This window comes from Dermacentor variabilis, chromosome 6 (genome assembly GCF_050947875.1).
Source record: "Dermacentor variabilis isolate Ectoservices chromosome 6, ASM5094787v1, whole genome shotgun sequence".
Lineage (NCBI taxonomy): Eukaryota > Metazoa > Arthropoda > Arachnida > Ixodida > Ixodidae > Dermacentor > Dermacentor variabilis.
This window is the reverse complement of record NC_134573.1, coordinates 145,944,824-145,971,832: the sequence shown is the minus strand read 5'-3', so window position 1 is coordinate 145,971,832 and position 27,009 is coordinate 145,944,824. Positions and strand designations below refer to the sequence as shown.

Genomic DNA, 27,009 nt, shown 5'->3' with positions numbered 1-27,009 from the left:
TATTTCTGGAGCGGATCAAATGAATAACAGTCAGTAACTGCAGACGGGCACTTGTATCCGCTACCGCACAAGCACGCTCTCGGGAGCACCACTATAACCTAACTTCACGTGACGAATGGAATTTGTAGTATACTTTTACGCCGGTCAGTCGACTGCACAAAATTAAAAACTAAAGAAAACATGCGGCATGCTTCTTGCGCAGTCTTCAGGCAACCAGCGACTGACCAAGTGGTGTCAAATATGCTACGTGGCGGGGTTACTCTGCAGCGACGTTTGCAATACGATTTAAAGCTTCGGCCCCGTCACGACACACACTACCGCTTGGCACGCAACGTAAATGGCGCTCGCGCAGCACGGGCCGAGAGAACGCGCCTATTAAAACGTGCGTGCGCGTGGCACGCGCTCGAAAGTGCCACACCACAGCTGCGATTCTTTCCAACCAGGCGGTCGTGGTCTCAGCCAGGCTCGGAACAAGGCAAACGAATGTGACGCATATGCAACTGCCAAGAGCTCAACGCCGGCTTGCAACTGTCACGATGCCGCTTATCCCGGGCAGAAAAAAAGAAGCGCATGTGCTGAAGACAACAGTATTACCGTGAGCAATGCAATGGTGAAACTTGAGAAGGCAGAGCAAGTAATGAGGCTGGGTGAAGCCGTAACGACTGTACGACAACCACGAAACTTGGCTGTTCAATGCTGTTAGGCCTAACCGCGTGCCAGTGAGACACCGTAGTAAGCTGAAAATGGTCGCAATAAGCAACGAAAATTGCTTGCGGTAAACTTTGTGGTACTTACAACTGCGTTTCCCGACGTTGCGTTGCCGGAACTATCCTCGGTCCTGCGTTTTTTTGCCGGAGGGCTTTTGGCGTTTTCAGAAACAGTGTCCTGTGCACAAGACATCTAAATATTTAAGAGCCCGGCACATGAATACAGCATAGGATCAGTTTTGCTTGCACTGTATGCTCTCCCCGACAAGACGAGCGTGCCTTCGCTGCAACTATAACAGTCTTGCGACTGCTACAGCAGCAAAAGCAAGACGCCGAAAGACGGGAGCGGCGGCGTCTCAGTGAAGATGGCCGACTCGCACACAATAGGAAGTAAAAAAAGGCGCGTTTCCGAAGCGAGGGGTGCCATGCGAGCAGCACGTGACATTTGCACGCGAACTAAACAATATTGAGCTCATAGTTTAAATTATTTTAACATTATTCTTTTTGCTGAACACTAATACAGCTGAGTTAAGGCAACTAATGTTTTTTAATACAAAAAGACTTTTACGCAGCTGTGAACTCGCGCAATTTGAGTAAGCTTTAACGCCAACATCAGTCAATATACTCTGCGGTCCACTGCGATCCAATCCAAAGCATGAACGTAAACGCAAAACTAGAATGTACACAAAACCACTCACGTGTTCGACCGAATTCAATGTTTACTTGCATGTAAAACCACTGTTGAATGACTGAAGCACGTTTGCCTTAAATTAGTGCGGAAGTCTGTACTCATGGAAAGTAAGAAAGCAAAATTTCACACTGTTTGTCGTACGCAGTACGTCTACATGGATGTTTCACTGTAAGTAGACTCGGATACCAATACATTGCCTTACGGGTCCCGATAAATATCAGAAGCAGCATGCGAGACACTGAAGCGCAAAGAAACAACAGAGAAATAGGTTCCTACACGTGATAAGAACAAAATAGGGTGAAGCAATCAGTTACTTTCGTCTGTTGATAAATGCGCGTGTTACGAATAAACTTCGATAATTTTAAAAAGTATACCGACGCGTGCAGCTCATCAGCAAAACGTTGCAAATTGGACATTATTCAAGATATGTCTGACGTGCTTATGTGTAGGCCAGATCAGACAGCACACCTTCTTGCGTGTTTGTGGTCTCAATTGGAAGAAAATAAAGTTAGATGCGCATGTTATGTTTGGCGTTTGTATTGCTCGAACGGTCTCGTGCATCTAGACACAGTTTCAGTGAGCATCTTAATTTGTGCCTTATAAATACCTTCTGCTGCAAGTGCAGTTCCACTATGCTCAATTTGTTAGGACAGCGGTTACGGCAACGTCGAGCAGTAGAAAACGTGCCATAATCAAGCGAAACAACGAGAAGTGTATCAGCACGCCTTCGTAGTACCTTCTCCGCGAGAATTATTCTATAGACGTTTTTGTGGAGCAAGTTCCCAGCCGAATGCATAGAGCCTCTTAATAGTGTGATCAGATATTTCTTCAGCATGCTTATAAAGTTATTGCGAACCTTGCAATAGTGGGAAAGTTGGCTGCGCTTAAAGATGAATGCTCGTAGCGAATTGGGTTCAGGTGGCACAAAACCTGTGGCTTGTGCTCGTCTTTCTGCACTGCTTTGCATGAAATGAACCAACTTGCTGAAGCCAACGTTCTGGCTTGCAGTGTAAAGTGAACACTGCAACATACGTGTGATGCCCTTGCTCCACGTGCGGTTTTATCTGTCTCGTGCTGTGTTTGCTTGCTTAGACTTTGTGTCTTACCTCGATGCGTCTTAAAGGTACCCATCAAAGTTGTTCTTCCTGTCTGAACACGAGCATGCAACTCTCTACTACAATTGCAGCCGTTTCGAGGAGCCCGGTGAAGAAGTTGATGCGACAGTATTCAAGTTTGTGATTCTGCAAGCATTAAAGAAGTTGTATGGTGAAGTAAGTCCGACGATTTTTCATCTTGCTGCTGGACTTTATTCGCAGCATCGTCACCTGGATCTTACCTTGCAGGTTGGTGCGTCTGTTGCTGTGGATGTTCTGAAGTTCAGGGAGTCGGACCTACGAGCTTACTTGCGTGTTTCGTCCAGGTATTTTTGTGAACCTGCCATGCTGCTACAAATAGCTGCATCCTCGAATGATCACTTTTGGGGACACCATTGTTTTGGCATGATGTAGCAGCCCGTGCGCCAGCCCACTGGAGGCATTCTGTTAATCTGCTCGACAGCTGTGCGACTCAAAATTTATGATGATCGGGAGGGGGGGGTGGGGGTGGAGGCATGCCATTCACTTCGTTGCATCCACTTCTGGCTTCACCAATCAACATGCTTTGAAGGTGACAACTACAAAAGTGATCGGTTGAGTTTATGGTTGTAGTTTGTTAGGGGACACACAAAGATCAGTTTAGGCTGATGAAGTATTCTGTTGAATTTATATTTGCATTTATTTGGCAAGGAAAGGTTGGTTACTAGGAGAAAAAGTGAAAGCCAAAGTTTACCTTTTTGAGTTTTGCATCCAAACTGTGGTGGTGATACGTTGAGTGTGATGTCACAGATTTCGAAGTATACTTGCAGGTTTAGGCCGTTTCCTGGTGGAAAATGTTCTTGGCTCTCAGTGAGGTAGTGTTTAGCTTCCCAAGAATCATTGGAATCCAGTTTTTAAAACTGATAACATACGACGCCACGGGAATATAGAGCTTCAAGGTAGCATTGCCACAATTGATTGTTCTGGTTTACCAAACCTCTGCTCATAGTAAGACTTCCTTGGTGTTCCAGAAGCTTAATTTATCAGTTAAGCTTAACTGTAGTGTTCCCTCAAAGGGACACGAAAATTCAAATATAGGGATAAAGACATAACTTGTGCTCCAAACAAACTTAGAAATTTATATTTCCATAGGACTGGATTAGTGCGACTCCTGAAGATATCTCTCACTTAATAGTAAGCAATCACAGAAAGCAAGTTATTGCTTTAGTTGAACATGAAGAAAATGCAGTTTTACCAATTCTTTTGCATTTTCCTAAAGAATAATTCACTGATGCCATATCTTCATACCTTCTCTATCAGTGCTAACTGTGGGAGTGTGATGAGCTTACTGTGAAATGCCCGACACATCAGAGGCTATAGCAGAACACGACTGCTGGCATTGTCGGCATAGCACAGGAGTCTAATACTACTGCACTGACATGTGGATGAAGTGTCCTTGCCCATTCTCTCGGGCAGCCTGCAACTGTGACTCACACAGAAACTGTCACCCCTTAGCACAGAGGCAAACATTCAGACCTTTAGGACCATATCACTCTATCCAGCCTTAACATTTGTGTCCATTTAAGCTAGGACTGCAAAACTCAACATCAGCGAGAACCAAAAGAACTTCTCAAAGAGCAACACGGGTCACAATTTCGGAAGAATAGTTTCATGTTTTACTTGTGCAAAGCCAGTCTGTCTAGTGTAGGCATAGGCGTAGACCTATGTAAGCAGTTCCAGAAGGCACCAGTTTTAATCATTATTAGTCATGTGGTTCCACATTTCATTATTACCGATGTGGTTCCACATTTATTCTTATGAAGGTTCTTATAAAAGTGATGAGGGATTGCTTCTTTTATATGCCTTTTAGCTCCAGTGAAGACTGCAAGTCGATGCAGCTCTAGCTGCACTGTATAGTTGCAGCCTTCCGGTGCTGCCGAGAAAAGGTAGTCAAACAGGAGGTAGTTCCGCTTTTCAATTGATATAGAATGCTGTTGAAATTCTACCAAAGCGGTTCTCAACATGTTCCGAAAATTTCTTTATGTGCATGAACTTTTACCATGTTATGCTAGAAATTATTGAAGAAGGCGTCATTCTCCATTCATTCTTTAACTATGTCACCAACACAAAACTTTGCGCCTTTCACCTGTAGAATGGACGAGAAGTGACTGTGTCTGCATCCTGAAGTTATTATGAAGTTAGTAGTTATGCAGAATTGAAGTTAGAACAAGTTAAAGTAACGTGACTTAGGATGGAGTAAAGTGAATGAAGACGAATTAAAGTGGATTAAAATAGAGTTGTGAAGTACATGTGACAATGTATGATGTCACGTATCATGCACATAACCAGTTAATTAGAGAAGTCGTAATGCTTTCGCATTCAAATTAGGCAAGGATGCTTAAGTGACTGTCAATTTGTTTTTGTGCCCATTTAAAAGGGCACTAAAGGAAAGAAATAATTTGAGCTGTATGAGTACATTATCCTTCTAAACTATAAAAAGAAAGCCACCTTTACTGGAGGGCAACATTATTAAGCCAGAAAAGACACAAAAATGAAAGATTGGTGGCATTGCAACCTTGGAGTTCCCACACCAGGTTGCCGCGATGTCGTGGATTTTTATAGCACATGCTCAGATCTAGTTAATTTACTATCTGGAAAGGTCAACCGCATTGTATCCTCAGAGTAAAAAATCTCGTTTTTTTTTCCTAGCTTAAAGAATTTTTGTTCAGCCACAACCATCCCAATACGAGAAAATGCTTCTAAATATGTGATGTCATGTTGACGAACCGGTGTTGGGGTTTTAGCGTGAACATAAAAAAAAATATGGAACTTTGAACAGAATTTTTTATCCTAATAATGTATCAGTTATTGTAAATTTAGTGATAAAAGAGAGTTTTTGAAAGAACACAATATCAGTCAAAACTGATCTTGTGTTTCTCTTTAGTGTCCCTTTAAGCTTTCCTCATTTTTTTTTTCTTCCAACTTCCTGCAGCAACGTGGTCAGGCTTTGGAGTTCGCTGACCTTGACCTCCTGCTACAATGGAAGGCCGTGTTCCTTTCGGGTGTACAAGGTATTGCGACACTGCAGCTTTAACGAAATCTCACCGCATAGCTTCATTGTGTGGCGTTCTCTTCTCACTTCAAGGTGTCTCCCAGCCTGGCCTCACTGAGTGTGTCAAGCTCGCACTACCAGCATGTACCTGCTGCAGAAGTGACTGCTGATGAATAAATACTGTGCCATAGTGAACCAAATACAATCTTCATGGCCTTGACTGCAAGGAGTGTGTTGTACCAGAGACTATAGAACACATCTTGTGCATCTGCCTGCAGTATGCCATGGAAAGGTGACCACTGGCAGAGCACTGGTACTTGGCACAAGGTCTCTTAAACATAACCCGGAACCTCCAAGAAATGTTTCTACTGGTCATTTTGAATAGTTGTGCGTACACACACACACACACTAAAATGTTTTGAGGCTACAACATTGGTCGCTACCATCAACTGAGCATTCAACTACAAGAGCAAGAAGATGGCCTAAAACTTTTCATTTTATCTTATATTACAAGTATAAAATATGTACAAGAGAAGGCAGTTCTTTTCTTCCTCCACGTTTGCAAGACTAAGTGTCACTTGAACACCTGCTCTACAACATCTATAAACGTCTGAACCAAGGCCCACTCGGAGACCGGGTCCAAGGGCGGGGTTTTCGTCCTGGACGTGCTTGGTGAGCCCTGGCCACCTCGCCGCAAATGTCTCTGCACTTCAGCCTTGATAGCAGCCTAAAATAAATAAGAAAAAAATAAAAGGTGAAGGCAGAGTTTTATCACACTCTTGAATTTTATCACACTGTAAATGTTACCTCACTGAAATCTCTTATCTACTGAGCTTGCCTTCTCATTCTACAGTCTCCTGACAGACAAAACCTCAATTGCTGATAAAAGTGACCAATTTAGAAGCTAACCAATTAGTTAATGAAGTTAACACCGATTTTAGCGACTGCTTCACAGTTGCTGTGATCATGCCTGCCGGGTGTGACCGGAGCACACATAGTGGAGATCAGCTATTGTGTGCATGACTGGCATCAGGCAGTGGTAGCAACAGCAAGTGTTAATGCCGTGCTAAAGGTTTTCATAGCAGACTTGACAATTCAAAATTATCTATTCAGGTGAACAAATTTTTATTGACCCACCATGTTTTCAAAGCATTGCAGTTAAACCTCGATATAGCGAAGTAGGTAAAATCGGCAATTTGCTTCGCATATCGAAATTTCGTTGTATTGAAATTTGACCTTTTATGCAAATAAGTACAGTCGCCAATAGATTTTTCTTACACGAAAAAGGACTGCAGAATGTTCCGAATTATCAGGCTGTTGGAAAAAGCAAATTTCAATGAGAAAATTCATTTTGATGAATTCAGGAGTCGGCAATGAATGATACTGTTTCATGCCACGTTGACGATATCTTCAGATCGGCGGTACGAATTAAGCGAAGCCAGCCATGCTTTCGCGTGCGCTCAGCCCCCGCAGCTGATAGCGTCGCTTACACTGCGAGGATGCTATCATGAAAAGCACCGGAAGCGGAAAGTGAATGCTTCGTCTGCCTCCCGCACCAACGGGTCAAGAAACCTTCGCACACTTTCACTCGCGCTTAAAGCAAACAGTGCACTGAGGGCGATAGGATCTTATTGCACTTGGACTTGTATAGAACATGATGCGGCTCCACTTTGGCGTACGCTCTTGTTGTGCGGCACGCGATTTAAGAGGTGCGTTTGCAAGTAGCCGCTTGTAATTTAATAATTTGACCATCTGCGTCCGCGAAAGTTTCCATTTATTGTCTCGGCATTCCTTTGTGGCGGCAGTGAAATTTCGTAACATTGACATCGCATACAAACACACTTCGTTATATTGAGGTTCTAAATACATGGTGTTCTATGGACAAGAGGTCACGAAATGTTAAATACTTTGTTATATCGAGGTTTAGCTGTATAAGCTTGCTTATTTCACCTTGCAAAGCCAAAACAGCATTTCACATCAGAATAACTTAACATGTTCACCTTTATTTCTGGCCATGGAGGTTTTATTTGTACCAAAAAAGAAAAACAATAGAACATGCGAGTTTAAAAGGAATTAGTGCAGTAATTAATTAGCAACTCGTTTTCTGAACTATCCACAACTGCTAACCACAACTGTAGTTTCACTCCAGGTATTCAGGTATCTGACATTGCATACAATAAATGTGCTGAACTTTGTGGGGTTAAGAAAGTCAATCAAGAATTTCAATTTACTTATAATTTTTGGCTTCTGAGGTCATGGAGATGCAGCGAAAGAAATCCTGGCAAAGACAATTCATAAGGCACAGATGCTCAAAACGTGTCCAAGTTTGGTATTTAGGCTGCTGTGAACATTGATGGTTGCTACTACTAGACAAGCAATAGGCAACTACGGCGTCGATCCTATGAACGGTAGAGGAGAGATGCTGGTAGAATTGGCAGAAAGGAATAAGCTTCGAATAATGAACACCTTTTTCAGCAAGCATAACAACAGAAAGTGGACTTGGAAAATCCCTAATAGTGAAACAAGAAATGAAATTGCAGCCATCACCTGTCCATCAACCTTCCTAGAAAAAGTTGGATCCCACCTGTCATCATGAAAAAAAATGTTTTACTTTCTCATGTTAACCCCTCCTCTTATGCAAAACCCCCTACAGGCGGTCTTTAAGGAAATAAAAATGAAATGAAATTGACTTCATACTTTCTGCTGATCCCAACATAGTGCAGGATGTAGAAGTGATAGGTTAGTAGTTAGTGGGGTTAGTGGGAAGTGATCATAGGTTAGTGAGGGCTAGGATTCACCTCAATTTGAAGAGAGAAAGAGCTAAATTGGTCCAGAAGAAACAGGTCAACCTAGAGGCAGTAAGGGTAAAAGCAGACAAATTCAGGCTGGTACTTGCAAACAAATATGCAGCCTCAGAACAGAGAGATGATGATGACATAGAGCTAATGAATGAAACCCTAACTAGGTTGGCCTCAGAGGCAGCATTTGGTGAGGGAGGCAAGGCTCCAAGCCAACCAGCAGGCAAGCTCTCCCAAGACACAAAGGACCTAATAAAGAAACAACAAAAAATGAAAGTATCCAACTCAAGAGATAGGATAGAATTCGCATAACTGTCAAAACTGATCAACACGGCGAAAATAAGGGATATTCCAAACTATAACGTGAGAAACACTGAAAGAGCCGTAAGAAATTGACGCAGCCTGAAATCGGTGAGAAAGAAACTTGGCATAGGACAAACCAAGATGTATGCACTGAAAGATAAGCAGGGTAATATCATCAGCAATCTCGAAGATATAGTAAAAGTAGCGGAAGAATTCTATACTGTCCTGTACAGTACCCAGAGGAGTCGGGATACCTTAATTAGAAACAGTAATGAACAGGATACAGGAACTCCTCCTATAACTAGCGATGAGGTCCCAAGGGCCTTGCAAGACATGAAACAAGGAAGAGCGGCAGGAGAAGATGGAATTATAGTCGATTTAATCAAAGATGGAGGAGACATAATGCTTGAAAAACTGGCGGCTCTTTATACGAAGTGTCTATCGACTGCAAGAGTCCCAGAAAACTGGAAGAATGCAAACATTATTCTAATCCACAAAAAGGGAGACGTTAAAGAATTGAAAAATTATAGGCCCATTAGCTTACTCCCAATTATACAAAATATTTACCAAAATGATCTCCAATAGAATAAGGGCAACACTGGACTTTAGTCAACCAAGGGAACAGGCTGGCTTCAGGAAGAGAAACTCTACAATGGATCACATCTATGTCATCGATCAGGTTATAGAGAAATTCGCAGAGTACAATAAGCCTCTCTATATGGCTTTCATAGATTACGAAAAGGCATTTGATCCAGTAGCGATACCAGCAGTCATAGAGGCATTACGTAATCAAGGAGTACAGTACGCTTACATAAATACTTTGGAAAATATCTACAGAGGTTCTACAGCTACCTTAATTTTACACAAGAAAAGCAAGAAGATACCGATAAAGAAAGGGGTCAGACAGGGAGACACAATCTCTACAGTGCTATTCAGTGCGTGCTTAGAAGAAGTATTCAAGCTATTAAACTGGGAAGGCTTAGGAGTAAAAATTGACGGCGAATATCTCAGCAACCTTCGGTTTGCCGATGACATTGTTCTATTCAGCAACAATGCAGACGAGTTACAACAAATGATTGAGGACCTTAACAGAGAGATTGTAAGAGTGGGGTTGAAGACCAACATGCAGAAGACAAAGATAATATGAATAGCTGGGCAAAGGATCAAGAGATCAGGATCGCCAGTCGGCCTCTAGAGTCTGTGAAAGAGTTCGTTTACCTAAGTCAATTAATCACAGGGAATCCTGATCATGAGAAGGAAATTCACAGAAGAATATAAATGGATTGGATTGCATACGGCAGACATCGCCAGCTCCTGGCTGGAAGCTTACCGTTATCATTGAAAAGGAAGTTATACAATCAGTGCATTTTACCGGTGCAGATATATGGGGCAGAGACTTGGACACTGACAAAGAAACTTGAGAACAAGTTAAGGACTGCGCAAAGAGCGATGGAACGAAGAATGCTAGGCATAACTTTAAGAGACAGAAAGAGAGCGGTTTGGATCAGAGAGCAAACGGGTATATATAGACGATATTCTAATTGACATCAAGAGAAAAAAAATGGAGCTGGGCAGGTCATGTAATGCGCCGGTTAGATAACTGTTGGACCATTAGGGTTACAGAATGGGTACCAAGAGAAGGAAAATGTGATCAAGGACGACTAAAGGCTAGGTGGAGCAATGAAATTAGGAAATTCGCGGACGCTAGTTGGAATCTGTTGGTTCAGGACAGGAGCAATTGGAGATCGCAGGGAGAGGCCTTCGTCCTGCAGTGGACATAAAACAGGCTGATGATGACGATGTTGACTACTACAAAATGGCGTTTGCAACTAGGTCACAGCAAGTTCTTTGAGAAGTGCGGCATAAAACTAGGTCAGGTCGGGACTAGGTCAGGTTTGCGGCAATTGAGTATTACACATATTACATCCGCTCTTGTAACTCTTCTCCTTGGTGAACATGAGTGGGTCTGCATATCCGTTTGAGTTAGCAGCCACAATTTCGCTTTGGGCCACATCTTATTCAACATCGACCAATGATTTAAGGAAAAACATGTAGCCTCGTGGACTTTTATTTTGTGTTTCCGTTCAAATCAAGAAATGAAGCTACAGCACTATCCTAACATACTCATTCTGATACCTCTACAGCTGGGTACAACATTAGAAGGCAGCGGTATTTGCCCCTCAACGGCAGATGCACACAAGCCTCCACTAATGGGCGCGCACTCTAGACTGATGTCAAGAGCTGGACGGCCAGTGATCCTGCAGGTGGTGGGGTCAATGGGCTGAGCTGAGTCACGGGAACTTGTCTGAGTCGCGTCAACGGGACAATTCTTTTAGTCGCAGAGGCAATCGGCTGCCACACTTTGGTCATCTGGGCGGGGCCTCTCCCGCCTTCGTAAGTTGTACGTGACTATAGGTTTGCTAATCGAAATGTTCCACTGAAGGGCCATGCGAACTGTGGACGGCAGACAACTCAATGGCATAAAATTGTTTCACAATTCCTAGGAAAAACCTGTATTCTAGACATTTTCTATACATTCTTGTTCGTGTTTACTGCTGTTTTTTTTTTCCTCTTGCACTTCTAAATTTGTCTGTTCAGGCTCACGTTTATCATCATTGTGCAGTTCTCTACATAACCACTTTGTTCAAGTGCTGTTCTAATTATGTTTTCAATAAACATTATAATAAGCAGTCCCATTAGAGATTCACTCTGGAACCTCTTTCTGTGTGTTGTTAACCACGGATAATGTCACATTTGAAGCTAATGAATGGAGATTGAAGCTTGCACACATTACTCTGCTCAAGAGAGCCACGAGTAGAAAGAGGCCAAGCTACTTACCATCTCGCCACTAAACGTCCTGGATAAAAGCTGCTTGTCCTGGAGGGCAACTGCTGGATGCAGTCGATACAGCAGGGCCTGGCCGAGTGCTATCGACAGGCTCATCTCCAGGGTGGCGAATTCCACAAGCCTGGATGTATAGACAAACCATAGCTTTCAATTGAAGCTGTTCAGGGTTTGGCATCTGTGACTCACAAAAGCTATCTCATTTAATTTTGCGATTCTAAGATGAAGCTTTGGCTGGAGCTGTACCAGTGACAATGAGACGGGCACACCCAGCCAGTCGCCTCCTTGCTGCTACTTCCAGCCCAGCCAATCAGCACCTCAGCAGCAGCCGAAGAGGACAGTTCAGTAGGTGGACATTTATAGAACACCCACCCTGTGCTGCCAATGAAACCTAGTGCACCAACGACACAGACTGGCTGAAAGCAGCGATTTAAGCAGTCTGAGAAAACAAATTGAAGACACCTATATGCATGCAAAGGGACATGCTCTTTCTCTGCAGTGTCTTTGACTGTTTGGCTGTAAATGTCTTTCAGAATTACTTGAGATCCAGTGCTTGTTGAACTTAGCCCAGATTGACTTTCAGCCACAGACGGCCATTTACATTGTATGCTGGTCTGAGCATCAGGAAAATGTAGAGGAAATTTGCCCTCTGCTACTTCACACTGTTTTTACACCACTAGTGGAGAAGAGGCCATGGCAGCACAGGCATTGACCGTGCTTTTTAAAGCTGCTGGCTCTCGATTCCCACATAATATAGCGCATGATGGTTCATGTGTCAACAAAAGCACCGCAGCAGCCATCAAGTCTTCTGCCTATGCACATATTTGTCATTTGTGTTTCTTCCACGGGACTTTGCAAAGAACTAGTAAAGACTCTTGACCAATACTTACGTGCTATTAACCTGCACACTCCGAATGTCCGTCAAAAATCGTGTTTTACCAATGCCAACTACTCCGTGAATATTTGGCACACAATTTGCACAGCTCAGTTGACGTGCACAACATGCTTGTTTTGTCAATGTGCTTTATTCAAGTCTTACATTCTCCTCTCTTCAACAAAATTTTGTTGGGAGTGCACACCTGTTTGACTTCTTCATTCTCCAGTGTATTATGTGCTGTTACATGAAACTTCTGATGGCTTTTTCTAAGGAGCATGCAGGGCATCAGCAGTAGTGAATGTTTCTCCGCTACTTCAGAACGGAAAAATGTGATCAATTCGTCTTACGAAAAATGGTACATGTGCCTAAGGGGTTTCGGCATTTCCAGACAAAGTTACTGAGGCAAAACCATGAACTCTCTAGCGTTCAAACATGGCCATGGAAGATGCCAAACACACCATTTCGATACCAACACTGAAGTCCCCCAGCTCGCCCAAGAGTGTTTAACCAGAATGAACTAGTAGCTCCACACTGTGTGCAGCTTATCTTGTATCAGCCTTGCAAAAATTATGCAAGATCGTGCTTTATAGGACCAGCTTTGGGCAAATTTGTGAAATGTATTAGCAGCACAAAATCAAATGAGACACAATGAGCAGACATATAAACGCAAGTGTCTTTGCCATCTTTGTGTCCCATTCGATTCTGTGCTGTAAACACATTTTACAAATCTAGCAGCCAACTAGCCTGTAACACTACTACCTTCAGGCAAGCTAACTAATTCGTACCACAATTACAGCAGGTTGCATATGTGGCTAAACTTGGCCCATCTACTGCATGCAGTTAGATTATTTGTGCCAGCTAATTCAACCATTAAGCATCTGACAAATATATGTACAGTACAGTTTACCCTCAAAAAGAATACTTAGCTAGCGTTAAACCAGATATGTATAACTGAAATACTTCTACCTCATCGAATGAAAATAGATAGCCGATGTTACGTATTAAGCTTACATCTATGCATTAAAAGTTAGTCTAGGCACCTTTATGCCATAATGCAGTTAAATTGGTAGTCAAATATCAATTAGACTTCCTCTTTAACAGTAGACCACACTGTACACAGTCAGCCACATAAGTTTATGAGACACAGGTCCCACGACCAATGTGAATTTCTGTTCTATTAAGGCACGGCACATTTCATTTAATAGATCACCGTGTAGGTTGCAAAAACTACAAATTTAAACTCTGAAAATATGCATGCGGGCTTTGTGCCAATTCAGCTTTTTCTCAAGTTCTGCGTCCTGTAGACTTTTGTGGTTGACCGTACATCCCTGTAACACTTTATAGGAATATGACATATCTGTCACAGGCTGCACACTCCATTGGAGAAACCCTTCGTGTTTGTTATATGTGGGAGTAATGCTTAGAAACGCATACATTACCTCTGTTGGCGGGGGCTCCCAGCAGTGGATGGTTGCCGGTCGACCTGCGTCAGAAAAGGCATCAAAACAAGAACTCAGGGCCAAAACTTCAACCTAAGGAGCCCATTATATGGGGCAACAAACTGTGAACCAGGTTTGACTATACTAGAACAGCCATATTGTGCAATGTGGCACCATGTGCTGGTTTAACCAAACCAGCACGCAATTCTAAGAAATTACATTATTTCTACATACTACTCAACTTAACTTTCAAGCTCCACGGCAGACAGAGTGGATAGAATGTGACAAACAAGTGTAAGGATTAGTTACAGGTAAACAAAAAGTTGCAGTTTCGCCCAAAAGGTGAAGCATCGATTGAGATAGGAAATTAGTAGACAACCATAACAAGTACGGATAGTAGTTTTATGGGCCATATAAACTTGTAAGCACTCGATTATTAACTATGTTAACAAACATGGTGTCAGCACACACAGGCCAACATGCACACATCACACTCAATGACCACGAACGCTCGCTGTCAAAGTGCTGGCGTGAGGAAGCGTGGCAGCAGCAGCAGCGAGCAAAGTGACCCTCGTGCTGTCCGTCACGTCAATGCCGATTGAGTTGTGAGAAGACACCACACGCAAAGCGATGAGCCATCGGCTCACCTAAGCTCTGCCACCAAAGAGGAACGCTTGCAAGATAAAGGCAGTGCAACCACGCCATACGCAGCTGCTGCCGAAGTACAATGCCCTCATATATCCCTTCCCTTTAGCTCCTTGCGTGCAACGGAGGATGGTGCGCTTCCTCCCCGTTTTCCTCCCCTGCGCATGTGAGATTGTGCCGCGATCATTGCTTCCCCTCGCAGGCTTTCACTCGCACATACAGCATATGGCGCGCGGCAACAGCGTTATCGGCCTCAAACTTTATACGGAACATCATGGCGACGACGACGGCAAAAATTCGCCCGAGGTGTCCATATAATTGCTGCTGCAATAATATAAAATCTGAATAACTTTGTGATTACTTATTTATGACATTTCTACTTATGCTGCACAGATGAACCCTATAAATTTACAAAGGTGCTTTTTTTTTTTTTGCTGCAAAAAAAAAAATTAAATTATGTGGTTTTACGCGTGAAAATCACGATCTGATTATGAGGCACACTGTCGTGGGTGACTGCAGAAATTTGGACCACCTGGAGTTCTTTAACGTGCACCTAAGTCTAAGTACACGGGTGTCTTCCCATTTTGCCCCCATTGAAATGTGGCCGCCGTGGTCCTTCTGCTGGAATTCTGGGAGAAGAGCCTTCAACAGCTATCATTGTAAGATTGCAAGGGACACAAGGCTGGGCTGAAATGGGCGAAAAATTTGCACTTTCTGTGTACCTTGGTAAGCGACTTGAGGCATAACTGCGCAGCTGACATGAGGGTTCCAAATGTCAGCTTCTCCTCCTGCTCCACTGATGGTGACTGAAACGACAGATGGGCTATCGGCCGCCACTCGTCAATGTCCAAGGCCTGTGAAAGACAGTGAAAGCACCAGCTAAGCACTTGTGTGAGAATGCACATTTCATTTCACATCCTTCTATGCAAAAGCAAAAACAAAAATCTAGAACAAGAACATATAATGTTGTGCATTAAGAAATGTTCCAGTTGGCAACTATGGCATGTGCTCATTTTGTGTTCCTATTTATTATCTTTTTTTTTTTTTGTAGTTTCAAGATAAACCTGCTGGTCCCAGGTGAAGTTCCTCCTGATTTCTATACCAAGTTGCGTAATTTTTCATTACTAACGAAAATAAAGCGGTTCGGTTTAAACAGATTGACTTGCAGGCTTCAGCAGGCCCCCATAGACGCTTTTCACAGCAATCACGCGGGCGCAGCCATGTTTGATCACGTGGCGGTGCGACCATTGTTTGCCTCCGTAGCTTCAGTATTTACAAAGGATGTGCTTGACGGCAGTGCGGCGCAGCAAGTCTCTGCTCTGGTAGATGTCGTATACAGTGATTGGGTGGACGACACGAAGCTTTGGCCACAGATTCACAGGACATGTAGGTGCTTTTGAAGCTCATTACACCTTGTTCAAACTGTGTGAGAAACATATACGGTGCTTGTACTAGAAGTGGGGCTCGAAATGTATTCCAGGTTGTCCAAACCTTCTGTTTCTGAATTGTATCAGAACCACTGTCTTTTGCTCTTCGTTCTTTACTTGCAGATCATATTGAAGCAGCGGCTTGCCATGTTTCTGACTCAGTAACGCTCCTTGGTGCGGTCACTATTTCATTGTTTATTTACTGCCTAATTGCTCACGGGTATGCTCAGTCCAAAGCAACGTGCTTGCACGTGCGGAGCTTCTGCTTTTGTCTTACTACACCAAGTAGTGTTAACATTTTGCTGGCGGTTTACAGGACCAGGAAAATGACACATGGACACCAAAAAGCCAAAGCTAGGAAAAGAAAGTAATGGAAATATTTTTCCTAAGCAAGCTTCTTATTTGTTATGAAATTAATAATGAACAAAAAATTAAAATAATAATTAGTATGATTTGTTTTACATTATATAACTTCCAGTTGCTCGCATTTGTGGACTGCATGCATATGCGGAGTAAAAAAAAAATGTGTTTCAGCTTCAAAGCTTCGGCTGCGCTGCCACAGAGAGCTGTCACCGGGTGTAGTAACAGCTTGTAGTAATATTCTAGTCGCTTGCTCCTGTGGACCGTCACAAAACATTCAGCTTCGAATATTCGTGTACTGTCGGTGTAGACCGCCAGCCATGCTTCAGCACATTGATTATAGAGTGTGGCCATTCACTTATTCTTGATACGTGGGCAACAGAGCAGGTGTATCTTGGAGTGTAGTTGGGGCAGATGTGTGTAGATAATGTGCAAGAAACTTACTGTGCCAGGAAGAGGCGTGACCCCCTTTGTCACTCTGTAATGAGCAGTACTCACTCTTGCCTACATTTCAAGTTCCATGTCCTTCCCATGGAGGTTAGCAACACAATGCCGGTGGATGAGTAAAGTTTTTTATCGTTGAGGAAAGCCACGTATCACGAAGGGTCGGCAACACTGGCAATTTTTTGTGTAGCAGCGGTCCGTGAACTTGGCCGCACAGATTCATTCCATTCCTTAATATGCCAGTCATTATTTTTGCAGCCAACTACTGCACAAGTCTTCTACCTAGTGTTCCACATTTTGCAGCATAAATGGAGCACAGTGTGTCAGCGATCGCCGAGTTGCATTTCCAAGAGCTGATTGCACAGCACCAGGGTAGAAATGGTAATGGTTTCACATTCGTGCACCCGTGCTTGAGGCAATGTGCAGCGCACCGCCGAAAGAGCCATCTTTTTCCTCTAGAGCAAACTACTCAGTGAAAACACACTAGCATAAAAACCCAGTTATAAAAAACACCTTGCACCAACGTTAAAGATAACGTTACTTTGGGCACCACCTTCTTAATGCCTAATTTTTTTTTACCTGATAAAAAAAAGAAAAACTGAATTATACATACAACTAGTACTTTCTTGAGTTCACAAGATTGAAAATTAGTTGCACAGCATTAACTGCTGCAGGGTGAGATTTGTGGGCTTCTTGTGGAAAATTGAAATTGGCATCTAAAGTTAAAGAATGCCTTTATATACGCACACTTTTTGACTATAGATTCTTTCAGATGGGATGCAAACTGCCTCACATCTCAAGGCAGCCTGTAAAACTGATATAACAGAAACGATAACTCTTAGTTGTGCATCTGAATCGATGTAGCCTGCACAACTTTCTTAAAGGAAAGTCCACGTGCAGAGTGTTGTTATTTTAAGGAGATGGATGGCAACATGGCAACATTTGTCTTTGTAAGAAAAGCTCATATGATGTCATAATCTGGCTTTCTCTCAATAGCTGCATACTGTTTGTACTTAAGAACACAGGAGTGGCCTGGCGTGATATCGCAACAACCTGCTGGAACGGTTTATTGCTATTGCTTCCTGTTGAGGCCCGGTGCAACTTCGTGGCAATGCACATCATCCCCTGCAGCGAAGCCACATTGCAGGACAAAATTTGTGCGTATAGCCTGTGCCCCCGGTTTTTGCCCTGCAACACCTTTTCTTCAAACCCAAGAAACACTCGAACGAGTGCGATGCTTTTCAATGAACATATTTCCGAACAAATTTTCGAAAGAAAGACCTGATAATAATAGAGGCATAAAGAGCACAATGTTTACTTTCCGCATTCTCCATCAGCATGTTTCCTTTAGAGTGATAGCAATGACCTGCCTACTGCTCCTTTCTTACACTTTCTCTTTTCCACTGAGCACTTATGGTAACCATTCAAGGTTGGCATCTGACAAAAGCATCGAAGATCGAAAAAGGCATGTTGACAGGATGGGTGGGACATGTTAACTGCCGCTTTCTAGTTTTCTAGAAAACTGGAAATTGAGTAACTCATGATCATGAACAATTTCCCATTAGCTGTGTCCATGGGCTGTCGAACCGTCTGTGACTTCATCGGTGGCAAAAATAGGGGCTTTGAAATCTGCAAGAGAGACCAAGCGATCTTCATGCAAAGTGGTGGGCTTCCTGCTGCAATACACCGAAAAAAATTATATCCAGCTATGATGTTCACAGCAGCATTGTCTACAGATTGCGAGCATTTTCTCACCATGTTCAAAAAGTGTTGCAGTGCCTGCATATAACTTCCTAAATTTCTACAAGTTACTCGTGTAGTAGTACAAGTAGTGCAAGAGTAGTACATGCAGAAAAATATGGTACAACAGTGGCAGACTAGTTACCTGATCTGACAGGGCTTCAGGCACGCTCGGACTGAACTGTTTACAGCAGCACAAGCAGATGAACAGCAACTCCTGGAGCCTTGGAGAGAAGAGATCACAGACACTTTGCAATGTTTGTTTTGTAGGCAAGTGTAAAAGAAATTGCTTCCAAGTGCGTAAAAAAAGAATATGCAAGTTCAAAAAGCTTGAGCAACTTCTTGGAACACAACGGCTACTGCGTACCCAAGCTTCGATTAGCTTCAACCCTTTCTGAACTGCTGATGAGCATAATTGTAATGAGCAAAAGTATTTTCAGTGTGAACAGACGATTGCATTCGTTTATTTGCTTCCTGTTGCAGTTTTGACACTAGATGTCCTGTGTATAGTCTTTCTCTTTATTTCCGGTTAATTGAATGCTTGCACTGGAAACATGTTTTGTCTGTGCACCACCATTCTGGGTAATGGGACAACTTTTGTCATTTCCTGTGATATGGAAAGGATTAAATAAGTCTGCTGTGTAGCCTTACTTACTCAAGCGTAAGAATAAGGAAACAAAAAGTGGCACAGGTATTGCAAAGTTGCAAGAAAAAACAGGCAGCCTTTTGAGCGAAATTATGGGCTCCCATCTGCATGTGCAGTAGTAGTATGCAGTTAAACCTTGATACAACAAAGTTTGTAAAATCGGCAACTTGTTTCGTTACATCGGAATTCTGTTATATTGAAATTTGACTTTTCATGAAAATAAGTGCAGTCACCCATGGGTTTTTCCTGCACGGAAGGGGCCAGAAAACTCTCGGAACTATTGGGCAATCAGGAAAAGCAAACTCGAGGGAGAAAAAAATTATTGAATTTGAGAGTTGGCGACGAAAGATACGGTTTCGTGCCATGTCGACGATATATTCACATCGGTAGTGCGAAGAGAAGTTAGCCATGCTTTCGTGTGCACTGTGCCCCCTATCTGATAGTGTCGTTTGCAGTGGGACGATGTATCATGAAAAGCGCTGGCAGTGGGATACGAATGGTTCGTATTCCTCCAGCTTCAATGTGTCTTCGAAACTCGCGATTAGGGGACCTCCAGCACTAAACACCTAGGAAGACAGCGCACATTATGCCACGCCATCTATGCAAGCCCGCTCTTTGCACATGTGGAAGATCACCTCTAAAACGGCGCACGAGCTGCATATCCGCTCTGCCACGCTGACAGCCATGCACCGCGACGGCTGCGCTAGAAAAAGGAGACACTGGCCAACCTTCCCCCGCTTCCTCCCCGCCTTTCTCCTTGCTTATGAGGGAGGACGGCGCTAATCAAGCCACCAACCTTCTCAGCTCACTCTCTCACGCTTTCACTCAGATCTAAAGCACACAGTGTGCGCCGCGCGATTAGATATCGCACTTGGACTTTATGAGGAGCATGATACTGCCTCATTTCGGCAGTCATTCTTGGTGACACGGTGCTTCAACCATGTGATCCATGTGATCGTCTGCATCTGCACTACTGTCTCAGTATTCCTTTGTGGCAGCAGTGATATTTCCTTATATTTAAATTGTCTACACACTTCATTATACTGAGGTTTTAAATACATGGTGTTCTATGGACAAGAAGTTACAAAAAGTTAAATACTTGATTATAGCGAGAATTTCGTTATATTTGAGTTTGTTATATTGAGGTTTAACTGTATTTGGCTACCTAGCAGCTAGGCAAGTGTTTTCAATGTTTATAATCACTGTGAGACTTCTTGACATCGACTTCTTTGGCTTCCTCACCATGTACGGTGTGGTGTACTGTTAAGGGGAATGCATAAGCATGCCGCACACATTGTGGGAGTACTCAAGCTGCGAATGCTGGCTAAAGTGGTGTTGAGATGCTGTGCAGATTTGTGGGATCTACCACATCAGCCCCAGCTTGTCTGCTGCAATGACGGGTGCTCCCAGGCCTGTCAAAGAGAAAGTTCTCGTCTCCCACACTTGTGCGTTCCCACTGAACCATAGTGTACGGCTCTTGGCAAGAGCATTCATAAGCTTACTTAAGCTACGGTGATGAGAGGAAATGCATCTCACTTTTTTCTCGCTTCTGTCAGCTTGGGTGATGGATCGGCGACATCGTCGGTAGAAAGCTGCCGCCTGGGCTGGCTGCCCTGCTCTTCAGAATGAGGTTGGGCGGTAGATTGCTTCTTGTACTGCGTTAAGGAAACGGAGATTGCAGGTTTCTAAGTTTTAGTTTCTGAAACAACAATTGGTGGTCCCTTGAAGTTTTAATGAAAATTAAGTGACTGCACTGCCGCGGTTACCTCAAGCATATGCTGTAGAAGGGTGGGTCTGCACAGGTAGGCAACTGCTGAAGACGTCACGCAGCAGATGCTTCTCTGAGAGTATAAAACAGGAGAAAACAAAGTAATTAGTGGTTGAGCGCTGCTAGCCCTGGAAGGAGGATTGCAAGGAATACTAGGATGCAAGCCATCAAGTACAGAGAACGGCAGTGCTAAGCAGATGGCTTACCATGAGCATCATCAAGGGATTCGTTTGGTTGCATGGATACATAGTCCGTAGAGAAGCCACTTTGCAGACAAGCCAAGATGTTACCAAGGCCTCCTCAATTTGTGTTGGGTTGGAACGGACTTGCATAAGACACTGTGAAAAAATACAGCAAAGCAAAGAGAAAAGCACACGTTGAGCTCTAGAGAGACAACAAGAATTAACCTCTACAAGACTAGAGTAGGCCTGCCATAAGCCATGTTATTGCAGAAATAAAACCAGTGCAAAAAAGATGACATTGGCAAGAAAGGCCACATGCTGGACTTACAAGTCCAGGATTTCTCCCGTCACCTTCTTCCCCCTTGTCCTTATCTTTTTTTTATCTTATCTTCATCTTTTTACCATCTTGTTACAACTTGCAAAGATGGTAAGACAAACGCTGTACTTGTAACTTGTAAGTCTCTGGTTTTCATGTTGCCTTCTTCAGCTTTGTCCTTGTCGTATTTAGGCTGATTTCGTATCTTTAATAGCTCTATGGTTCACCGCCGCAGAAGTGACTTTACTCACAGCATAGAGTCGGTCCACATGCAGTGCCATGAACCCCAGGGCACTGTCGAGAAAGAAGTAACGCTGCATGTGGAGCAGCGCCGTCACCAGCTGCACCAGTAGCCGGTACACGGACAGCCAGCCCTCGTCGCTGCCCTGGTAGCAAGCCGACAGGAATGGGCTCACCTGGTCCATAACTCCGCAGCACTGCAGCGCCTCGGCCATCTTGAAAGCCAATGTGAAATAAATGTGATTACTGTACTTCTGCATACATAACCTGCACCAAAACTTCAAAGAAGTTAACAGTAAGGTCTTGTTGTGAGTTATTTGCGAATTTCACCTTGAGGTGTGGCGTGATGAGTTCTCTGCCATTCAGTTTCATTACTTCCTGGGAAACCTCACCCTCTCGCCAACCCTGTGTATTAAAGCTCCCTTCTCCTTGCCAATCTGTGTTTAGTAGTTAGCGAAGTGCACGCAGCACTGGCAAACTAGAACTCGAATCATGATGAGCTGCACTCAACGGCCACCCTTTCGACCACAGCAGAAACTGAAGATTATCAGCATCGCCAAAGAGAGGGTTGGAACAGAGCTACTCGCTGAAGATAAGGCGTGAGCGTTGTTGCATGCACTTATTTTCGAAGGTTATACGTCCAGATTTTTTCTTTCTTTCTGGGCTGTCGTAATTGGGGGTGTGGCTTATACGTGGGAAAATACAGTAAACGAACACAAAAGGCTAACACTTAAGTCTGTTTATGCTGATGAAATAGTATTTCAAAACTATATTTTCATTAATTTCGTGGTAATTGGTTGATTATCAGGATACAACATAAAGTCCAAAAGTTACATTTGTAAAATTTGCTGCCAGAACCCTGGCTCCGGCACGTCAATGTGACGTCGTGAATCTCAAAGTATCTTCTCATATATGGGCCATAGTGGCTTAGCAAGTTTTCGAAACTTGCCACATTCCACATTTGGCCCTAACGCAATACAATGTAGTCCGTCTCTAGGGATCAGCAGATCCTGTCAAAATTTATGACATGGCGAGCTGGTGTGGGAACATCAAGGTGGCGTTGGCACCCATCTTACATTTTTTGCATCTCTTCTGGCTTACCAGGCCACCTCTCACAGTAAAAGTGGCATTTCTTTTGGTATTCTGCAAGCATAATTTACTAATACAGTTCGAACTACCTTTTCTTTTGCTGCACCTTTACCTGGTGGACTGACTGGGTGGCTTTCACGTACCGAAAATGCATGAGGGCTATGAAGGATGTTTTGTCAGAGAAATGACTAATGACTGCAACTTAGTAGTTCTCTTAATGTGTGTTAAAAACATGGAATGTGGGCACTTAGCACACATTTAGCACACAGGCCGCTGTGGCCAGAAGTAACATGCTGAACAGCAGAGCACAAGTTGCAAGACTTGGCGAGCTGGTGTGCATTCTTTCCAGGATGTGCAAAGAATGGAACAAGAAAACGAAAAATATGAGAGAAATGATGCCAAGAAAAGAATAAATAAAAAAGAAAACAGTAGTAGTCGCATGTGCACTCCTGTCTCGGCTAGTAAGAAAGAAAACTAGAAAGACAGAAGAAAGAAAAGAGAGGGAGAATTGCCTGCTCTAATCCTCGGATGATTTCTGAAAGAGTGACAGCAGCCGTGTAAAAAAAAATTCCCGTTCATCACGTGCTATCATCCATTCAGACCGATCGCTGTACTCAAATGATCCTCGGCTCTACGTTCGTCCTCCACTCTGCCGAGTTTATCACAGCATCGCCCCTGGACTGACTAAGCTTCTCAGGATTTGTCGTGGAGTGTCAATGGAACGCGGTGACCACTTCTGTCAAAGAGTGACACTGCTATCCAGTATCTTGTGTCGAGGTGGAGTGTTGTGTATAAGAATGTTATAAAATACGGGGTTGACTGTTTATCCTATCAAGGTATAATCCCATACCTGAGGTATAGCCGTGAGCGCAAGAAAGAAATGGCAGATGGCTTGGGCTAGGCGACTGTCCTTCATTGCCTGCAAGTATAAACGAGGTCATTGTTCATCAGCAAGTGAAAATATCAAGGCAATAAACAAGCCAAACTTGCTAAAGCTATTTCAAAGCTCTTATTAACATACGGGGTGTTTTAGTGATGACCACCATCAATTATGAATTAAAAATCATGATTTGAAAACAAAATTATTTGTAATCGTTGTGATTGATAACACTAGCAGATACATAAAATTCTGCAATAATTATCAGTAAAATGTTTAACTAAAATTTACTCTTTATCTTGTTAACATAATTTATATTTTGGCACCTGTTAGAATAAAGAAAGAAAGGGTCAACCAAATGTCGACGCTAAAGAGGATAAGGTCGACATACATGGTGTCTCCAATGATTCGATGATTAAATGTTGAATATATTTCTATAATCCTATGTATTTCTGTCGCTTTTTCATGTTCATTATTCAATCATCTCGTATCTTATTTGTATCGCATTTCACATGCCATTACGTTGATTTTCTATACTCTAGCGCCGACACTTGGCTAACCCTTCTTTTTTTTTGACCAAGAGGCCAGGTGGGCTGATTCCAAAGAAATATATATTTTTTTTTATTTGAACATACTGCAAGCCTGAAATGCTCCATGCAGGAGTGGTTACAGACATGGGAAAAAATTAATTAATTAATTAATTAATTAAAAAAAGCAATCACAACCAGAAATGAATGGTTTAAACTTGGGTAACAAAAGCTAAGCTGTTCCAATAAGAGATTGCTGAGGGAAATGGCAAGTATTTGTGTGTGTTAACATGGCTTGAATGGTTCTACTGTGGTTAGTTCTTGATCAGGGTAGAAAAAGAGTCAAGTAAATAATGAGGCTGCGGAATTTTTAACTCGCCATGATACAAAAGCTAAATTAATTTTAGCTTTGAAGTTGCTCTTTGCTGCAAAAGTAGTTCTAAATTTGCCTTCATTATTGGATTTGAGACACTGGGCTGTCTTGAATAATCAGACGGTGCAGTCTATGGTGCAATGTGGTTAATTTTCAACTCCATATTGGCGATAACTACGCCCAAACCATTATTTTTACTCACCGACTAATTCTTCCTTCTTGGTGCCTTTCAGACACTAATGCCACACGCGAACCCTGCTTAGACCAAGCGAACTCCCTCCATTTCCCAAATGTGCCATATGGCAACTTTGCCTCAACATGTCTATATTTACGGTGATGCATGTTTTACAGGGGATAGTGTAATGTGGTTAATTTTTGAGTAAACAGGTGCTAATTACATCTTTACTGTTCATTTTACTTAACCTGAGAGTTATTCTCACTGCTTGTCTTGTTTAGACTGACATTTTGACACATTCTGAAACTCTAACGTGCTCGAGGTACAAAAGGGCCTTTTTTTTCTGGGAGTGGTGACAAGATACCTAGATCCCAGATAAGCCGAACCCGTGCGACATAGGCTAACAAGATCTTGCCTTCAATAATTACAGTTTAATGTCCCCAAACTAAACACACACATAAGCTATAAGAGATGCTGTAGTAGAGAGCTCTAGACTTATATTAACGAAGTGGCATTGGGCTTTTTTAAAAGGGACATGAACAAGAAGCACTGCACCAGTTTAGACTGAAGTATTGTTTCAATACTTATTGTTCATTTGGTGGCAATTCGGTTGATTATCAGAATAAGAAATGAAGGTCAACATTTCATTTTTTTATTGTCAGACCGAAATGCGAGCGCTGGTATATCTGTTCGACGTCACCGATTTCAAAGGCTTTTTTTCGGTTTGCTAAATTTCGGCTTGCTAAATTTAGTCTTTGGCTTTTTTAGAATACAGTTCAGCCCAACTTCACAGAAAAAAGTTGACTAGGCCTGATCAGATGCCATAAAAATTTATATAATCACGGTGAGCTTGTGCAAGAATTTAAATGCAGGATCAGCACTTGTCTTCTTTTTTAAATCTTCTTCTGGTTTACCAAGCCTGCTTCAGCAGTAAGGGAATAACTTTTGGTATTCTTGGATGGTAATTTATTTATACAGCTCAACTTAAGCCTGTCTCTTTGGTGTTCCTTCAATGTGCACATGATGCTTGGTACACCAGCATTTTCTTTACTCCTCCCGTATTGAGAAGTTAGCCACTGCCGCTGGGAAGCAAGGGAAGAAACCTGCAACCTCTTGCTGAGCAGCAGGACACTGAATGCAGCAACTGAATGACTGCAATGGACCACCTGTTAGGAGCACTGAACTGGATTTCACAAGTTTGCAAAGCCAATCCTGAAACTAGCAGCAGTTTCAAGATGTTCGTCCTTGAAGCCCGTCATTAAAGAATTGTTGACCCGCGCAGCTTTGTGCTTAAGCAAGCAAGGAAGGCTTTAGTAAAGTGGACTATCAACAAGTATTGTAACAAGTTAGATGATGCGTGTCTCAATATGGGTGCTAAAGACAATAGGGGATTTCGGTTAGACGTCTTATTGGCAATCACTACTACACAGTCAATACTGTGTGCCCTACCAATCATTCTGCCTCACGTCTCTAATTCAGAATAACTGGAGACTGTTGTCAGTGAACCAACCAAAGTAGACTATGGGAATTACCAATTGCCATCTCTTCATGTTTATCAAACCTGACCTGTAGTGACGCCTGCAACAGGTTTGTCAGCTGGGCGACAACCAGGTTCTGCTGAAGTACAGGGATGCAGCCAGTGTTGTTCTCGGAAAGCGACAGGAGATCCTTGAGGAAGGTGGTCAATGTGGTACACACCTGATGGTCACACAGAAAGAACAGCACAACAGATGTGCAATAACATTTTTCAGACTGCAGCTCCTTGCAAACAAGGTTTCAACTCCCAACAAGAAACTAGATAAGCACTGAGGACCTCAGTCACAAAGTGGACTTTACAATGCATCCAGCCTTTCGTTAAAAACTAGGAATGTTGTTTCTTTTTTTGCCTTTAATAGTACTGCCATTCTGTCAAATATGAGAGAAAAAAAACAGGCTAATCGGGGAAATGCACGATCCGAAGTCGCTAAAACAATTTGACATACTCAACAGTACTGGACATCTAGGTAATGCGAAGTGCTGCGCAAATCGTTGCAGGATGAGACGCTGAAGTGTGCCATGCTGATGGGGCCTGAGCGGCCTGAGACGCATGTTGTGGTTTTTTTATTGTGCAGCGTTTTAAGACCGTGATACCGGAATACAATGTTCATGATGCCCATGATGCCGCCAGAGTGAAATGTGACTCTCACTTCGTGCTGCCTGCCGCAGGGAACGATGGCACATTTGGGTTACTGCCTATTAAAAGCATGCAGTATGCTTGCAATGGCAGTACACCCCACGCGCTGTGGAACAGATAGGTGAAGACACTTATCGCAATGAGATTGGCGGCGATACCTGCGAATGCGGAGTGTGACGTCCTGAGAGCAAATTTTCTGGTACTGAAATAGGAAACTGAGCTTGTCTGTGTTTTCACATCAGA

At 43.0% G+C, this 27,009-nt stretch overlaps 3 protein-coding genes across 4 annotated transcripts in view; 1 reads left to right on the top strand and 2 right to left on the bottom strand.

The window, feature by feature from the left end:
- The window catches only part of Uba1 (ubiquitin-like activating enzyme 1), a 55,897-nt gene extending 54,800 nt beyond the window's left edge, over positions 1-1,097 (bottom strand). Inside the window, exon 1 of the mRNA XM_075696172.1 lies at positions 796-1,097. Within this exon, the coding sequence (XP_075552287.1) occupies positions 796-900 (105 nt within the window). The 5' untranslated portion in view covers positions 901-1,097. The remainder of the gene's footprint in view (positions 1-795) is intronic.
- Positions 444-5,942, top strand: Rpp14a (Ribonuclease P/MRP subunit p14 a). 2 transcript variants are annotated; one of them, XM_075696176.1, is made up of 5 exons: positions 444-595; positions 2,585-2,669; positions 2,742-2,818; positions 5,464-5,542; positions 5,617-5,942. In XM_075696176.1, exons 1-5 carry the CDS (start codon positions 495-497, stop codon positions 5,698-5,700), a joined length of 426 nt encoding a protein of 141 aa, XP_075552291.1. In that variant the 5' UTR covers positions 444-494; the 3' UTR covers positions 5,701-5,942. The 2 variants fall into 2 exon arrangements, with proteins under 2 accessions (XP_075552291.1, XP_075552292.1); XM_075696177.1 differs by lacking the exon at positions 444-595 and adding an exon at positions 1,339-1,566 and having other exon boundaries at positions 5,617-5,885.
- A 70-nt stretch (positions 5,943-6,012) lies between these two features.
- Nup188 (nuclear pore complex protein Nup188) overlaps positions 6,013-27,009 on the bottom strand; it is an 80,974-nt gene continuing 59,977 nt past the window's right edge. The window contains exons 38-48 of the mRNA XM_075696170.1: positions 26,160-26,291; positions 23,492-23,560; positions 21,564-21,767; positions 21,021-21,152; positions 20,813-20,887; positions 20,583-20,701; positions 18,546-18,624; positions 15,152-15,283; positions 13,785-13,828; positions 11,463-11,592; positions 6,013-6,250 (exon numbers count right to left, since the gene is read on the bottom strand). Of these exons, the coding sequence (XP_075552285.1) occupies positions 6,098-6,250; positions 11,463-11,592; positions 13,785-13,828; positions 15,152-15,283; positions 18,546-18,624; positions 20,583-20,701; positions 20,813-20,887; positions 21,021-21,152; positions 21,564-21,767; positions 23,492-23,560; positions 26,160-26,291 (1,269 nt within the window). The 3' untranslated portion in view covers positions 6,013-6,097. The remainder of the gene's footprint in view (positions 6,251-11,462; positions 11,593-13,784; positions 13,829-15,151; positions 15,284-18,545; positions 18,625-20,582; positions 20,702-20,812; positions 20,888-21,020; positions 21,153-21,563; positions 21,768-23,491; positions 23,561-26,159; positions 26,292-27,009) is intronic.